Genomic DNA, 18,137 nt, shown 5'->3' on the forward strand with positions numbered 1-18,137 from the left:
ACTGCCCCAACATAGGGTCACTGTCGGTGTGGAGTCTGCATGTTCTCCCTGTGTCTGTGTGGATTTCCTCCGGTTTTGTCCCACTGTCCGAAAGACATACTGGTCAGGTGCATTGGCTATGCTAAATTCTCCCTCAGTGTACCTGAACAGGGGCATCAGAGTGTGACAACTAGAGGATTTTCACAGTAACTGTGCAATATTAATGAAAGCCTATTTGTGACACTAATAAATAGACTTAAACTTCATAGTGCATTTTCAATTTTGATAAATGCTTTGTTAGATATAGCAAGATCTGCTGTTTTCTCCAGGTTGAATACCACACATTACTTTTTCATCATCTTGCTCTACATTTTTCATCTGTTTTCTGCTACTCACGCAGTACAAAGGATCATCCGCATGCCTGACACAAGATTCCCAAAGCAAGCTCTTATTATGACAACTGGTTATCAGGACAGCAAAGGAAACATTTCAGGGACCTCCTCAAAGCTGCCCTGAAAAATGCAACAGCCCCACCAATATCTCTTGATTGAGACTACCCAAACTGGAGAAGAAGCATCCCTGAAGTTGCTATCTCCTGACAGGCCCAGTTGGAGGCCAGGGGCAAACAGTGGAAGGAGTGTACCAAAATCCGAACATCCCACCCAACTGCCTTTTTTCATTTATTTGTGGGACGTGGGCGTCACTGGCTGGCCATCATTTATTGCCCATCCTTAGATGCTGTCAACTACATTGCTCTGGAGTCACATGTAGTCCAGACCAGGTAAAGATGGCAGATTTCCTTCCCTTAAAGGACACTAGGGAACCACATAGGTTTTTCCTGAAAATGGTTTCATGGTCATCAGATTCTTAAATCCAAACTTTTATTTTATTGAATTCAAATTCCACCATCTGCTGTGGCAGGATTCGTACCCTAAAACATTAGCTGAGTTTCTGGATTAATAGCCTAGCAATAATACCACTAGGACATTGCCTCATCAAGCACTACCTCATCAAGCACTACCTGGATCCAGTCTTTTTTGGTTGCCTCAGCACCCACAATCTCAGATTGGAAGAAAGTAATCCTTGGTCCTGAGGGACTGCCTAAGAAGAAGAAGTACAAAGGATACATGTGTACCTTCTGATTCAAGTTGCTCAGCTGTATCTGATGGTGGCACCGTGGGTTCCACAGATGGAGCAATGGTTGTCAGTAACAGCAGCATCATTCTGTCTGTAACATCCGGCGCCACTGTAGAGGTTTTCTTAGTTTTCCATGATATGGTTTGTCTTGTGCTGGCGTCTGAAGTAACTGCCTGGGTTATTTTTGTACTTGCGGCTTCAGCAATCGGCAGCACCATGTCAGTAGGAGTTATAGGTGCTATTTCTCCTGTGGAAGTTGTGTTTACTGCTGTAAGGAAATGTTTAAAGGTTAACACAAAAACCGTCCAACATAAAATTTATACTCAAAATAAATAGAGCCTCATATCCTGTAACAAAGCTGCACTGCAAATAAATTATGAAAAAACAGACAAGGAACCATACAGGAAGAATAAATAGAAGCATGAAATAACTATCACAAATCCATCAGTAAAACTCTCGCAAGTAATCAGAGTTCCAATACTGTTCTTAGGAATTTATTCCCAGAGTTGCAGCATTTTCTAACCCTGCCACAATTCAATGGGCAATTTCATTGTAGCAAAAGTTTAAAGTTTATTAATTAATGTAACAAGTAGGCTTACATTAACACTGCAATGAAGTTATTGTGAATATCCCCTAGTCGCCACACTCTGGCACCTGTACACTGCGGGAGAATTTAGCCTGGCCAATGCACCTAATCAGCACATCTTTTGGACCCGCATGTGTTACTCCACGATGCAGAGTGTGCACTTTGACATTGTGTAAAGGCAACAGATCACAGACTAACATAGGGTGGAATTTTGTGGTCCCACCACAGGTCCTGACGTCAGACCTGGAAGTGGACAGAACCTGCAGAAATGGCCAGCCGACCGTGAGTGCACCGCAGCCAGCCAGCCAATAAACCTGATGGAGCACAGGGCCCGGCTAATAGCGCAGTGGGGACAGGAAGGAAGTTGCCAAATCCGCCATTAACTGACAAAGTCAGAGGTTCAGATGCCATTTTTAAGTGGCACCCAGACTTGTACACAGTGTATCCAAGTCAACAGCATCTGCTTTGCAGAGTCTGTTACAGGACCCAAATATCATCATCTTGACCTCCAAATTCACATTGCTCAGAGTAGACAATGTACGGCCCCTGCAGTTCAGTGATGACTCCCTGCAGTTCCTCCTTCAGGTTGCCCAGATACAGCAGATGTTCTTCCCCACTGATGGCATCAGGAGATCCTCCTGCCTGACCAAATGCGAAAATTAGCAGGTTTGGGTTCCAAAGTCACACTTGACGCTAATGCAGAAAGAGGACCAGCAACCAATTCCACAAAGCCAGGGCGGGTACAACAATGGCATCAGATCATTGAGGTTCTCATGAAGGCAGCAAGACATGGACCTCAGAGACAAGGGCAGGTGGGCAAATGAAGTGTAAGGGACAGCAGCAGATGAATGAAGGTCTGAATGTACCTGGGCCACATTTGTAGCTTTATGCCTATCAAAGCTCAAATGATGAGTGTGGGAGAGGGGACCATTATTTTGGTGGCCCCATTATCTGCCAAAGGGATGTGTTCTAATAAGGGGGTTAGTGTCTATTGAGTTAAAACTACTTCTCCCCTTTTGTCTGCAGGAGAAAATGGCAGATAATGCCAAAGAACATGCAAAACTGGTGGAGGAGTGACCTACATAAGGACATACTGGCACAGGAGGAGATAATAGAACTGGCCAACAAGCAGGAGGAGATGGGCAACTGCAGAGGCAGGAGTGAAGAAGGAAGAGAATGAGGAGATCTCATGCCTGATGTCAATCATCAAGAAGAAAGGAGACACAGAGAGCTGGAAAGAGGGACCGTGAATACCACAAAATCTCATTTTGTTTGTTCTTTAATGCAGGTCCTCTCATTTCACAGATGAATTTGTTGAGAAAGAGGGACTCCTGGGTCTCTCTCATGCATCTGTCCATCACCCTTGAACCCGAATATCCTTCTGCACTGCAGGATCCTATGATTCTACGTCATGTCACAACTGATGCAAACTTTCCTAAACAGCATACTTCCCCATCCTGGACAAATGGGCAAGGGAGATATCATGAAACATTCTTTTATCTTAACAAAAAGTAAGTGGTAAACAAACTTTCATAAGGGTGATGATCCCACAAGTAACTGACACCTTAGAGGGCAGTCAGGGACAATGAGAAATGACACTAATAGATGACCATCGTCCTTGAGAAACCCATTAGAAACTGATCATTGCCCACCAAGATCAATCACATGTTGATCATGCACCCATATTTTGCACTGGGGGTGGTGGATTTTCTGGCCTCCCCATGGCATGTTTCCCGTGGCGACAGGCAGCACGTTGTTGACTGGCTACAGGATCTCCTGGTGACTGCACCCCACACCACCAGGAATTTCCCAGCCAGGATGTGCCATCGGTGGAACCACAGGATCCCACCGGTGTGAACAGCTGGAAAATTCCAGCCATGGTTTTAATCCCAGACTCACAAAGAACAAAACCAAAGAACACTGTGGACAGTGGAGTGAAACAGCACCACGCCCTCCTGAAAACTGACGCAGTGCAACAATTAATGGCAACAAAACGAATATCCCTAATGTACTACTTAACAAAGTGTTCTGCGGTATCCTAAGAACAGAAGCCGAAACTCAGAAGGAAAGAAAATTGAAGCCACTGGCTTTCTCTGTTCACCTCACTAGGAACCAGGAAACAGACACAGGAGAATGCAGCATGGAAAATATAATCAACAAATTCAAAAACAGCCTTCTCTTCATCAATAAAAGTAACTGTAATTACACACTTCCACATGCAAATCACGCTGGAAAATACAAATGTAAAATCGAAAAAGATTCCTTCCTTCCTGTGCACTCTGCCCAGAGGCAGGTCCCAGATTCATTATCGTCCTGATTTTCCCAGGGCTGTTTTTTTCGTAGACTGTGGTTAGCCATAGCCTTTTTCTCTCAGGGGCAGGGAGAGGAGGCAGATCCCAAATCAGGAACAGGAACTGAACCCACAATGTTGATATTAATCTGAAGCACATGCTCGCCATGTGGCAAACTGAGCTAACAGGACCCCCTGAAAAGATGGCATCAGCACAAAGGAACAATTTTTATCATATGTCAGCAAATGGAAGTTACCAACTCTCCAAAACAATGAAGCAAAAGTTACACAATTCGAAACAACCAAACCAAATATGTAGAGGACAATATCTGTAAAATAAGCCACCTCCAACTGTCTCATAAGGATCTTCAAGAAACTAAATACCTACCCACCAGCAGAGAACATAAGAACATAAGAAATAGGAGCAGGAGTAGGCCATCTAGTCCTTCGAGCCTGCCCCGCCATTCAATAAGATCATGGCTGATCTGAAGTGGCTCAGTTCCACTTTCCCGCTTTCTCCCCATAACCCTTAATTCCCTTGCCTACCAAAAACCTATCTACCCATGTCTTAAATATATTTAGCAAGGTAGCCTCCACCACTTCAACGGGCAGAGAATTCCAGAGATTCACCACCCTTTGAGTGAAGAAGTTCCTCCTCAGCTCCGTTCTAAACTGCACCCCCCCCTCCTTATCTTGATGCTGTGCCCTCTAGTCCTGCTGTCCTTTCTGAGCGGGAAGAATCTCTCTACCTCTAGCCTATCCATCCCCTTCATTATCTTATACATCTCTATAAGATCCCCCCTCATCCTTCTAAACTCCAACAAGTACAGACCCAGTCTATTCAGCATCCCTTCATAGTCCAACCCACTCATCTCCGGTATCAGCCTAGTGAACCTCCTCTGCACTCCTTCCAAGGCCAAAATATCCTTGCACAAGTGCGGCGACCAAGCAGAGATCTATATGAATAGCTTCCATATCAAGAGCACCTAACGTTTAGTCTTATATGAGGTGCTTTGGGCACTTGTGGTTGAATATGCCATTTTCTTCCCCCTCCATTCTCTGTTCAGAGACTCCTTCAGCATACAAAATGTCCAGGATACAATAATGACTTTGACATGCATACTTGACAATGGCATTACATGAATCTGAATCTCTCGCCCTGTGAGACTGCCAGGCAGTCTTTCTCTTTTGTCGTAATAAATGTAACAGGCATGGTGGGAGGTGGGATGTGTGAGTAAACATAAGAAACACTAGAGGCATAAGGAGCTTCGAGAGACATATAAAATGTATCAGAAGCACAAAAGGAGTGAAGGGCAGTAAAATTAAAAGGAGAGGCATTAAAAGCAGAAAGATCAGAAACCAAGAACAAGCAAGAAGGAAAATTATTAATATTGTTGGTTACTTTTCACAAACAAATTATTTCACTGATATCTGTCAGTGGTACTTACAGATATGTTCGTCTACATCGTCTGGATGATACAGGAATCAAATAATGCATCTAAACAGTGAGATTCAATTTACAATTAAATAACTGTCTCAGAGCATTTTGCAAGGGGGTGCAATGGATCCAAACGAAGAAATAAGTAAATAAATGAGGCTGGATAAATGCTGGGATATTTTTCCCTAACTAATTAGGGTACAGGAAGATAGACAATTATAAATAAACAACATTGCTTATGGCTATTTCTTAAGGGAGCCAGCTGGAAATAAATCACTTTCTTTCCCATAGTGGAAATGTTGAATTTTTCTTTTCCCTGGCATTCGTCTTCTTTTTACACATTAGGATACAGCAAAATAGCCAACTGCGTTGAGGAATTCTTCAGCTTCCTCCTTGTGTTCCGCAAGTTCAGGAAATTTGAATTCAAATCGTATCATAAGAACATAAGAAATAGGAGCAGGAGTAGGCCATCTAGCCCTTCGAGCCTGCCCCGCCATTCAATAAGATCATGGCTGATCTGTCGTGGCTCAGTTCCACATTCCCGCCCTCTCCCCATAACCCTTAATCCCCTCACTTATCAAAAACCCATCAACCCGCACCTTAAAAATATTTAGCGAGGTAGCCTCCACCACTTCAACAGGCAGAGAAATCCAGAGATTCACCACCCTTTGAGTGAAGAAGTTCCTCCTCAACTCCGTTCTAAACCGCACCCCCCTTTATCTTGAGGCTGTGCCCCCTAGTCCTACTGTCCTTTCTGAGCAGGAAGAGTCTCTCCACCTCTATCCTGTCCATCCCATTCATCATCTTATATGTCTCAATGAGATTTCCCCTCATTCTTCTAAACCCTAACGAGTACAAGCCTAGTTTATTCAGCCTTTCCTCATAGCTCAACCCCCTCAACTCCGGCATTAGCCTAGTAAACCTCCTCTGCACTCTCTCCAAGGCCAAAATATCCTTGCGTAAGTGCGGCGACCAAAACTGCACACAGTACTCCAGATGCGACTTCACCAATGCCCTATACAGCTGCAGCAAGACCTCCCTACTTTTACATTCAATCCCCCTCGCTATGAAGGCCAGCATCCCATTAGCCTTCCTGACCACCTGCTGCACCTGCAGGCTGGGTTTTTGCGACTCATGCACAAGGACCCCGAGGTCCCTCTGCACCGTCGCCTGCTGCAGTTTTTCGCCCCATAAGTAATAGTCCTTCCTACTGTTATTCCTACCAAAGTGGACCACCTCGCACTTGCCAACATTAAATTCCATTTGCCAATTCCTGGCCCATTCGCCCAGCCTATCTAGATCCTTCTGCAGACTCTCCACACCCTCCGCGCAATTAGCCGTTCCACCAATCTTGGTGTCATCAGCAAATTTCGACACCATACACTCGGTTCCCTCCTCCAGATCATCTATATAAATGGTAAATAGCTGAGGCCCCAGCACCGACCCCTGGGGCACTCCACTAGTCACCAACTGCCAATCCGAATAGCACCCATTAACCCCCACTCTCTGCCTATTTGACAACCAATCCTCTATCCACGCTAACACCCTACCCCCAACTCCATGCCCCCTTACCTTCTGCAATAACCTCTTGTGAGGCACCTTGTCAAACGCCTTCTGAAAATCAAGAAAGACCACATCCACCGGCTCTCCTCTATCCACCGCCCTAGACACATCTTCATAGAACTCCAATAAATTTGTCAGACACGACTTCCCCTTAACGAAACCGTGCTGCGTCTGCTCTACCAAGCAATTCCCCTCAAGATGCCTCGCTATTTCCTCCTTGATGACGGATTCTAACATTTTACCTACAACAGACGTTAAACTAACCGGCCTATAATTCCCTGCCTTTTGCCTGGCACCCTTCTTAAACAACAGCGTAACATTAGCCTCTTTCCAATCTTCCGGCACTTCCCCGGAATCCAGCCATGTTTGGAAAATAACCAACAAGGCATCCACTATCACCTCCGCCATTTCTTTCAGAACCCTCGGATGCATTCCATCCGGTCCTGGGGACTTGTCCACAATCAGTCCCTCCAGTCTGTAGAGCACCGCCTCTCCAGTAACAATAATGTCATTGAGACCCTCCAGTCCTACCACCTTTCCATCGCTAACACCCAGCAAATTATTCACGTCCTCCTCCGTGAAGACCGAAACAAAAAAGTTATTCAAGACCTCAGCCATTTCCCCATCCCCTACCACTAAGTCCCCCCTCTCATCCTCTAAGGGTCCAACGTTCACCCTAGCCAGCCTCTTCCTTTTTATATATTTATAAAAATTCTTGCTATCCTTTTTTATATTAAGCGCTAGCCCAGCTTCATAGTCTCTCCTACCCTTCTTTATCAACTTCTTTGTCAATCTTTGTTGACATTTAAACCTCTCCCAATCCTCTTCTCGCCCACTACTCTTAGCTACTCTAAATGCCTCCGCTTTTAACTTAACACTTTCCTTCACCTCCTTCGTTATCCATGGCTTATTACCTCTCCGCCTACGGTGCTTTTAAACCATCGGAATAAATTTCTGCTGAGCACCAAGAAAGATCTCCTTAAAGATCCTCCACTGCTCCTCAGCAGACCTACCTTCCAACGCGCTCCCCCAGTCAACATTCGCCAATTCTTCTCTCATCCTACCGTACTCCCCTCTGTTCAAACAAAGGACGCGTGTCCGGGAACCCACTTTCTCCTCCTCCATCTGCACCAGAAACTCCACCATACAATGATCACTGTCCCCAAGAGGATCCTTCACCGCAAGGTCCCTAATTCTACCCGCCTCATTACATAGCACCAGATCCAAGATAGCTCGCTCCCTCGTCGGTTCCAACACACACTGTTCAAGGAAACTATCCCGGCAGCATTCCAAGAACTCCTCCTCGAGCCCACCGCGTCCAACATGGGTCAACCAATCAATATGTAGATTGAAATCCCCCATAATTCTCGCCGTTCCATTCCTGCACGCCACACTTATTTGCGCGTTAACAGCCCGCCCCACCTCCAGGTCATTATTTGGGGGCCTATAGACGACACCCACCAGCATCTTCCTCCCTTTGCTGTTCCTAATCTCCACCCACAACGATTGCACGTTCTGCTCTTTGGTTCCTATATCATCCCTTGCTACCACCCTGATGCTATCCTTAATCAGCAGAGCTACGCCACCATCCCCCCCCCCACCCCCACTTCTTCCTCCCGCCTATCCTTCCTAAACACTTGATACCCCTGGACATTCAGCTCCCAGTCCCTGTCACCTTGCAGCCACGTCTCTGTAATGGCCACCAGATCATATCCATTTGTGCTAATCTGCGCCACCAGCTCATCCACTTTATTCCGAATGCTTTGTGCATTCAGATAAAGTGCCTTCATCCCAGCCTTCACCTGGACCCTATTTGTCAGAATGCCACCAACCATACTCACGCCCCCTACTCCCTTTATTATTGGGACATCCTCGGCCTCTTCCCTTACCTGTACCCTCTCCTTAACTTTAGACCCCGTAATGTCACCTACCCTCGCATCCTCCCCCCCCCCAATTAGTTTAAAGCCCTGTCTACAGTCCTATTTACACGATTCGCCAGGACTCTGGTCCCAGCACGGTTCAGACCAACCCCATCCCACCCACTTCCAGTCTGGACGAGAACGAGGGAGGTGAGGTTGGTGAGCAAACTGCACACGGTACAGTGATGCAGCAGGCCATAGGCAAAGAGAAGGTGAAAAGGAACGTAGTAGTAATTGGGGATAGTGGGGTTAAGGGTATTGACACTGTCCTTTGTCACAATGACAAAGTGCACAGAAGGGTGTGTTGTCTGCCTGGTGCTCGGGTCCGGGATGTCACATCTGGGCTGCAGAGGAACCTGGAGTGGGAGGGTGAGAATCCGGTCGTTGTGGTACATGTGGGTGCCAACGACGTAGGCAAAATGCGGACTGAGGATCTGGGGAGGGAGTATGAAAAGCTGGGAATGGAATTAAAAAGTAGAACCGACAAGGTGGTTGTCTCTGGGCTACTGCCTGAACCGAGCGCAGACGGGCGTAAGGTTGATAAGATTAAGGTAGTGAATGGGTGGCTCAGGGATTGGTGTGGGAGGAATGGGTTTGAATTTATGGGGCATTGGCATCAGTATTGGGGTGGGAGTCAGAGATACTCCCACATGTATGAGTATCCTAGATAACAACCATCCAGAACCTTCCACATTGTGCAGGTACCAGACAATCATGAAGCACCTTTCCTGTGGCCTAGCAGTATAGGCCACTGAACTAGTAGACCTCAACCTACAGCAACTGTCTGGCATTCCAGGTTCAGATCTCACTGTAGTCGGTAAGTAAATTTGAATTCCAAAATAAACCACACATCGTGGGCCTCAACTGTTCCCAAATCCATCCTGGATTGTTTTTAAAAGTTCAATTAAAAGAACACATAATTATTTAGTGATGTAACGTTTCAAATATAGATTTGGTCAACTGTAGCTCAGACAGCTCAGCTTCTGCTGGGGTTTAATTCCACATTTTATTGTTATTCACACAAATGTTGTGAGAGAAACCACAATAGCAGCATAATTTGTAGCACAAAGCCACTCTCAGGTGAGACACTAAATAAACAGGTTAAATAGAAAAGCATCTGTTTTAACATGCAAAGATTTTGTGGAGATTTCAACATTTTCTCAAGTGACTAAATAAGTAGTGAACAGGTCATAATGGAGCTGATTATATGGGATTAATGGAAGGGACTGAATGGCCGGAGCCCTACCACCTCGCCCACCATGGAATCAGAACGGGTGAGGGTCCGACAATGGAAATCTCCGCTGACCTCAGGCGGGAACCTCTGGTCTCATCTGAGAGAGGCCCTAAAATCCGGCCCAGTGTGTTAAATGGTCTGATCACATTCCTTGGTTTCTTTTATATGAATGTTAAGATACTTACATCCCAAAACTGATGTAAATCTCAACAATAAACAACTCATTCTTGCTTCGGTTTAATTACTGTGGATATTTTCTTAATCACTTGAATTTCATATCAAAACAACCAACCTTCTGCAGATAATTCAGCCCATCATGCCTACACTAGCTGCCTGATGGAGCTATCTAATGAATCTCACTATCCTGCTCGCTCCCTGTATAGCCCTGTAAATATTTTCCTGATGAGTAGCCACCTTATTCTCTTTTGAATGCTAGGACTGAATCTTCTTCCACCATCTTTCAGGCTGCGCATTCCAGATCACAGCAACTCGCACATAAAAAAGATCTTCTCATATTGCCTGTCAACTAAAAGGGAGGAGATTCTTTTAGCCTAAAGTAGTCCAACTCCTCTATGTATACAGTCAAAGAAACGGAAGCATGCTCATCCCTTAGCAAAGAAGATACCGTATAGTTATTTGGTACAAAAATTGCTTTATGATATTTCTCTTCTTCCTTCCAAGTTAAGTCTTCCAGCTATAAAAAACCAAGGCAGCTGTCATAGCCAGTGGTCCAATATCAATACTGTGATTAGATACAGTGACACTACTGTGCCTTTAACAAATGTATTTTTAATCATTTTCTCTAAAATTTGTAAGCAAACATGTTTTGTTTTGTTTTTGTTATTGGCATCATGAGGTCTGTAGTGGCATCTTTTATTGCTGCTTAAATGATTCAAATGGGTTTTTGTTTATTTTAATCTGAGCCTAAAGCACTCCATACGAGTTTACGACCCTTTTTCCATTGTTGTGGGAAGATTGATTGACAGGTCAGGTGGGACAGTTTTTTTTCCTCTCCAAGCATTCTTTTACATTAGGTTCTGGGTTGCTGGCTAGTAGAAGGTGTTTGGACTCCACACTAGAGGCAGTATGTTTGTCACTCTCCCTGGTGTTAGAAATTCTGCTGGCTAGCTGGATGCAGGTTTTCTTGCCTTCCTGAAGTGAAGATTCTGCTGTTGGTGGTTTGCTAGCAAGAAGCCAGCAGAGGCACTATCTCTACCTCAAGGTGCTGGGATTTCCAGAATGGGGAAACCAGAGTTTCAACTTTCCAACCAAAGGACTATTTCACAGCAGGTGCCGCAAAGTTGCAAAACCACTTGAGCATTCTTATTTTCTCTGCAAAATCTGGGATGGGTGTATGTTTGTAAGGAAGTTTGTTTTATTGGAACAGTGCATTTAATTGTTAAGGTTCATAAAATATCATGTTTTTTCCTCACTGGTAATTGCCAAATGTCATTGCTAATTTTCTTTTTAAATGTTAACTATATTCTTAAATAAACATCTTTTGATAAAAGCTCCCTCGTGGGTTGTTTGAATCATATCTGGAGTGAAACATGTTATGCTTACCCGTGCCAAATTCAAAGTCTTATAGTCTAAGCTGACTTCATACAATATCTTGAAATTTAAGACCTGGACTATAACAGTACTCATTGAAAAGGGCATAATAGATAGAACAAAGCACAAAGAACAGTACAGCACAAGAACAGGTCCTTTGGCCCTCCAAGAATATAGATAGACTGGAAAATTGGGCAGAGAAATGGCAGATGGAATTTAATCCGGACAAATGTAACGTGATGCATTTTGGTAGATCTAATTCAGGTGGGAGCTATAAAATAAATGGCAGAACCATCAGGAGCATAGACATACAGAAAGATCAGGAAGTACAGGTCCACAAATCCTTAAAAATGGCAGCACAAATGGAAAAGGTGGTGAAGAAAGGTGGAAAAGGGTCATCGACTATAAAAGTTGGCAAATTATGTTACAGTTTTATAAAATGTTGGTTCGGCCACATTTGGAATCCTGTGTCTAATTCTGGTCACCACACTACCAGAAGTACGTGGAGACTTTGAGAAAAGTGCAGAAAGGGTTTACCCAATCAGGTTTATCTATCTAAACCAACCGCTTGTATCCCTGTTCCCCGTTTGTTCACATGCCTGTCAAGATAAGTCTTAAATGTGGCTAATGTAATTGCCTCAACCACCTCACTTGGCAACGCATTCCAGGCTCCCACCACCCTCTGTGTAAAAACCTTTCCCAGCACATCTCCACTGAACCTTTCCCCTTTATCTTGAACTTGTGCCCTCTCGTATTTGTCATTTCTGCCCTGGGAAAAAACTTTCAATTGTTCACACTATCTATATCTCTCATAATTTTACAAACTTCCATCAGGTCGTCCCTCAGCCTCTGTCTCTCAAGAAGAACAATCCCAGTTTATTCAATCTCTCCTCATAGCTAATACCCTCCATACCAGACAACATCCTGGTAAACCCTTTCTGCACACTTTCCAAGTGTGGTGACCAGAATTAGACACAGTATTCCAAATGTGGCCAAACCAACATTTTATAAAACTGTAACACAATTTGCCAACTTTTATACTTGATGCCCCGTTCGATGAAGGCAAGCATGCCATATGCTTTTTTCACCACTTTTTCCATTTGTGCTGACATTTTTAAGGATTTGTGGACCTGAACTCCCAGATCTCTCTGTGTGTCTATGTTCCTGATAGTTCTGCCATTTATTTTATAGCTCCCACCTGAATTGGATCTACCAAAATGCATCACCTCACATTTGTCCAGGTTAAACTTCATCTGCCATTTCTCTACCCAATTTTCCAGTCTATCTATATCCTGCTGTATTCTCCGACAACCTTCATCAAGAGCCGCAACTCCAGCAATCTTAGTATCATCCGCAAATTTACAAACAGCAGAGATCCCAGCAATGATCCCTGCAGAACACCACTAGTTACAGTCCTCCATTCAGAAAAACATCCTTCCACCGCTACCCTCTGTATTCTACGGCCAAGCCAGTTCTGAATCTATCTGGCTAGTTCACCATTAATCCCATGAGATTTAACCTTTTGCACCAGCCTGCCATGAAGGCCCTTGTCAAATGCCTTACTAAAGTCCATGAAGATAACATCCACAACCCTTCCCTCATCAATCAATTTTGTCACCTCCTCAGAAAACTCAATTACATTAGTGAGACATGACCTCCCAGTACAAAACCATGCTGTCTGTCACTAACAAGGCCATTCAGTTCTAAATGTGTATTGATCCTATTCCTAAGAATCTTCTCCAACAGTTTCCCTATCATTGACATCAAGTTCACTAGCCTCGAATTACCCAATTATCCTTGCTACCCTTCTTAAATAACGGGACGACATTGGCTATCCTCCAATCCTCTGATGTCTCAACTGGGAAAAATGAAGAAACAAAGATTTCTGTTAGAGGCCCAGCAATTTCATCTCTTGTCTCGCTCAGTAATCTGGGATAGATGCCATCTGGCCCTGGGGATTTGTCTATCTTAATGCCTTTTAATTCACCTAACACTTCCTCCCTCGTAATGATGAAGTTCTAAAGGTTTACACAGCCCGTCAAGGCACCATCAATCAACGTATCTCTCTCCTTTGTGAATACCGATGCAAAGTACTCATTAAAGATCTCACCAACTTCCTTTGGTTCTACATATAATTCCCCTCCTTTGTCCTTAAGTGGAAGAACTCTTTCTCTAGCCACCCTTTTGTTCCTAATATACGTGTAAAGCACCTTGGGATTCTCCTTAACCCTGTCTGCCAAGGACATTTCATGACCCCTACTTGCCCTCCTGACTCCCTGTCTGAGCTCTTTTCTACTTTCCCTGTATTCTTTAAATGCCTCATCTGTCTTTAATTGCCTAGACCTCATGTATGCATCCTTTTTCTATTTGACTAGACTAACAATTTCTCTTTTCATCCATGAATTCTGCTTTCCCCATCCTTTCTTTTCATAGGCACAAGACTGTCCCTGCACTCCTATCAACTGCTCCTTAAAAGACTCCCACATGCCAAATGTGGATTTACCGTCAAACAGCCTGTCCCAGACAACAGCCTCCAAATCCTCCCTAATCTGGTTTTTTAAGGCTTCTCCCAATTTAGAACATTAACCCAAGGACAACACTTGTCCTTTTCCATCAGTATCTGAAAGCTTACAGAATTGCGGTCACTATTCGTCACATGTTCCCCCCACTGCAACTTTGATGACCTGGCAGGGCTCATTCCCTAGTACCAGGTCCAGTGCAGCCCCCTCTCTAGTCGGACGATCCACATATTGTTGCAAAAAGCCTTCCTGGACACATTTAACCAATTCCTCACCATCCGAACCCTAAGCCCTAAGGGATTTCCAGTCATTATGAGGGAAATTAAAGTCTCTCAATACAACAACCCTATAATTTCTACATCTGTCCAGAATCTGCTTACATATCTGTTCCGCAACATCCTGTGGGCTGTTGGGAGGCTTGTAGTACACCCCCATCATAGTGATTGCCACCTTCCTGTTTCTGAGTTCTACCCACAGTGTCTCATTACATGATTCTTCCAAGATGTCCTCCCTCTGTACAGCTGTAACCAGTATTGCAACTCCTCCACCTCTTTTATCTTCCTGCCTGTCTCGCCTAAAACATTTATAACATGGAATATTTAGCTGCCAGTCCCGTCCTTCTTTTAACCATGTTTCCATTATCGCAACCACATCCAAGTTCCGCACAAGAATCAAGGCTTTGAGTTTATCTGTCTTACATGTTCTACTCCTTGCATTGAAGCAGGTGCACCCCAGACCTCCGGGCCCACTGACTTCAACTTCCCCCAGTCTACTCTTCCTCTTAGCCAGCCTGGCCTCGGTTGGTTCCACGCTCATCCCCAGTCTCTATACTCACTGACCTACTGTTCTGATTCCCACCCCCTGCCAAGTTAGTCTAAATCCACCCGAGCCATACTAGCAAACCTCCCAGCCAGGATATTGGAGCCCCTTCAGTTCAGGTGTAACCCATCCTTCTTGCACAGGTCCACCTTTCCTGATAGGAACCTATCCCCAACCACTTCTACAGTGGAGCTGAATTTCAACTCTGGTTGGGGCACAAAACAATTGCTGACAGATTGGCCACAAATAGATGTCCCATGTGGTTTTCATTTGACATTATTATCAGGCAGCGTGTATAACAAGTGGTTTATCCAGTGTATCCTGTTTTGCACACCAGTGTAGTTCAATTTCACTCCCAGTGTTTCTAAGTTCTATTACTCTGCATGACTATCCAATTGCTCATTTGCTGTGAATGCTTTAACTTGTTTCTTATTTATTGCACTGAAAACCCATTCAGTTGGGTCATCTTGGTCACAGTGTTCCATCTGTTTAAATTTAAATAATTGCATAAGTTATATTATTGCACAAGCTCACTGTTCCAATGCAAGGCCTATACGTAACTCATTTATATTAGAACATTACAATTGGTGAAATCGTTCTAATTTAATTAACTCATCATCAATATGCAAGCTATAAATGGCAGAGAGTATCCCATGCTTTCCTGGACAGGCTTGGTATACTTGTAAAGTTAATGTCCTTCTGAAAATGAAGAAGTGTTAATGGGATTTGGGATGAGACTGGGATGCAAGGAGGATGTAAAAGTGAGAACAAATAACATATTCAAAGGGGAAAGGGAAGGAAATCCAAGAGAGAACACTTAAGGTGAGCCTGAGAGCAGAGCGGAAAAGTGTGAAAGTAAGGAATGGAAACAGGTCATTCAAGTGAGGGGATGATCTGGCAGGGAAGAGAGACTGGTTAACTAGGCAAACATCCAATCTAGACAATTGAGGGAGGGGAGAAAGTGAAGATAATATAGTTTTTAAACCCAGAGGGTTTTTTTTGGTCCTGTGTTTTGTTCCAAAGTTCAAACTAAAACCAAAAGAGAGAATCATTCTGTGATATATTTGAAGATCAAAGATTTGTGTTGCCTCACAACCAGGGAACGTTTTCAGTTTGAAGGGTGCCAAATGCAATATAAGGGAATGGAGCATGCAGTGGTGAGCTGGAATACTTAAGTGGGCCTTGAAGACAGAATAACGGAACATTTGGGAAATAGTGGGCAGGGAGAAGAGTATATTAGAGGTGGAATACTTTTGGGGAAGAAAAGTACAACAAATAAAATGCCTGTTCTAGAGAATTTACTAAGAGGATGCGAGAGTAGGGAATCATTAAGCTAAAATTAATTCTTAACTTTTACCAGTGTTTCATTGATGGATGTCCTGTGAAACAATGGAACAATTTAACCAACATCAGAGGCTCACTACAATATTACAATCATGCAATATTAGACTGTTTAATAATTTATCTACACTTATACCTTCAGGGATTTGTTTCTGAGGGAGATGTGTTATTGGCAAAGCAGATCCGACAGCTGGAATCCCATTTGTCACAGCCAACCTTGAACTCAATCCCTGATATGGTTTTTTTGTAGTTTCAATTATAGCCTCTGTGCTGAATGCTTGCGTTGTTTGAGTTGTTTTCAACATTGTTTCTGTAGAAGCTGATGACACCGACTCTGTCATCGCAGCCCCCTTGATTGATGTTGTAACTCTCGGCGTGGTCGTCACCTGAAATGTATTGGGTGCCCTGCTGTCTGTCACTGTACCCACTGTAGTTGCCATGATTTCATTCATTTCTTTATCAGCATTCGGACTGTTTACTTTCCAGCTGAAGTAATTACCTTCTGGTTCATTGACTATTGTTGTTGTTACTTCTTCATTCCTGTCAACATTTGTATTTGAGAATTCTGGGAAATTTAACATTTCTGAAGTCAATACATTGACGTCTTTTTGTGTCGTATTTACAGTAAGAATAGTTTTACTTGTCAGAGGCAACGCTGTGGTGTCGTGACTATTCAGTGTAAAGTTTTCACTGTTAGAATCAGTTGTCCCCAATGTCGCAGTTCTGCTTTCATTTTTGGCGACCTCACCAAATACAGCTGAAATTGTCACCGGAGCTGGAACTTGTTTCTTGCTCTTCATTGTTCCTTCAGTTTCCTCTTCGACATAGGTGACTGCATCGTTCTGCGTTGCTCCTGTTGTCGTGTAAACACTGTTGTTAACTTCACTGGCATCAGCACCAGGAATGGAAGAGGATTTTGTCACTATGACTGTCACAACGTCTTTCTGCTGAGATGGTAGAGTTTTGTCCCAGTCAGCATCCTCTGTACTTGCATTGAATGGATTCTGAAATGGCACCATTGTTGTAGTTGTAGGCAACATATCAAGGCCAGTCATGGTGATTACATTTTCATTTTCTGCCTTATTGGTTTGTTTTGTTTCTTCTACATGGGCAATGCTAGGATTTATTGCCACAGCTAATGTTCCTAATGAAGACCTTATATTATTACTGGAAGTAGTGGAACTTGCTGTTTCTCTGTTTAACACTGTGTTACTTTTCACCCCATTATTGTTTTCACTGTAACTTGTGATACCTTCTGGCTTTGCAGTAGAAACCTCAAATATTTGTGTGATCCTTCTTTGCCATTTCTGAATGGGCGATGACCTCAACCCTGGTAAGCAGATGAGGGTGGCCAAGATAGCCACACAAGCGTGAAATTCTGTTGGTCTCATCATTAGCCAATACGTGCAAAGGTTAAGGAGTTTCCCTGAAGAGAGCTGCACAAAGAAATCTGAAACAATAAAAAAAGCCAAATATTATTTGCGAAACATTTATCTACTGCCACCGCAGTATTAATGCTGTTCAAAGTAAACTATCTTGCACAAGTATACCTCAACCATCACTTGATGTGCACATCAATGTTTGGAAAGTACAGGGCAATAAGCTATACAAAAATATATTTGCCTGCTGAATAAAAGAAATCAAATTTCCACACACTTCTAAGCAAAAATCAGATTGCTATTATAAAGTAGAATGAGATAACTTAAACATAAGGTACACCATAGCTAGATGAAACATCAGCTTGTGGGGAAAATAGAGATT

At 43.6% G+C, this 18,137-nt stretch overlaps 1 protein-coding gene across 4 annotated transcripts in view; it reads right to left on the bottom strand.

Annotated features, from left to right (window-relative positions):
• LOC145352631 (uncharacterized) overlaps positions 1-18,137 on the bottom strand; it is a 142,751-nt gene that overhangs the window by 78,119 nt on the left and 46,495 nt on the right. For 3 of the 4 annotated variants that reach the window (XM_080202769.1, XM_080202767.1, XM_080202770.1), the window contains 2 exons: positions 16,513-17,826; positions 1,115-1,384 (listed from right to left, as the gene is read on the bottom strand). In XM_080202769.1, the coding sequence (XP_080058895.1) occupies positions 1,115-1,384; positions 16,513-17,826 (1,584 nt within the window). The remainder of the gene's footprint in view (positions 1-1,114; positions 1,385-16,512; positions 17,827-18,137) is intronic. The other variant, XM_080202768.1, reaches the window with a different exon arrangement.

Source organism: Carcharhinus amblyrhynchos, chromosome 14 (assembly GCF_965287045.1).
Source record: "Carcharhinus amblyrhynchos chromosome 14, sCarAmb.v2.hapA, whole genome shotgun sequence".
Classification (NCBI taxonomy): Eukaryota; Metazoa; Chordata; class Chondrichthyes; order Carcharhiniformes; family Carcharhinidae; genus Carcharhinus; species Carcharhinus amblyrhynchos.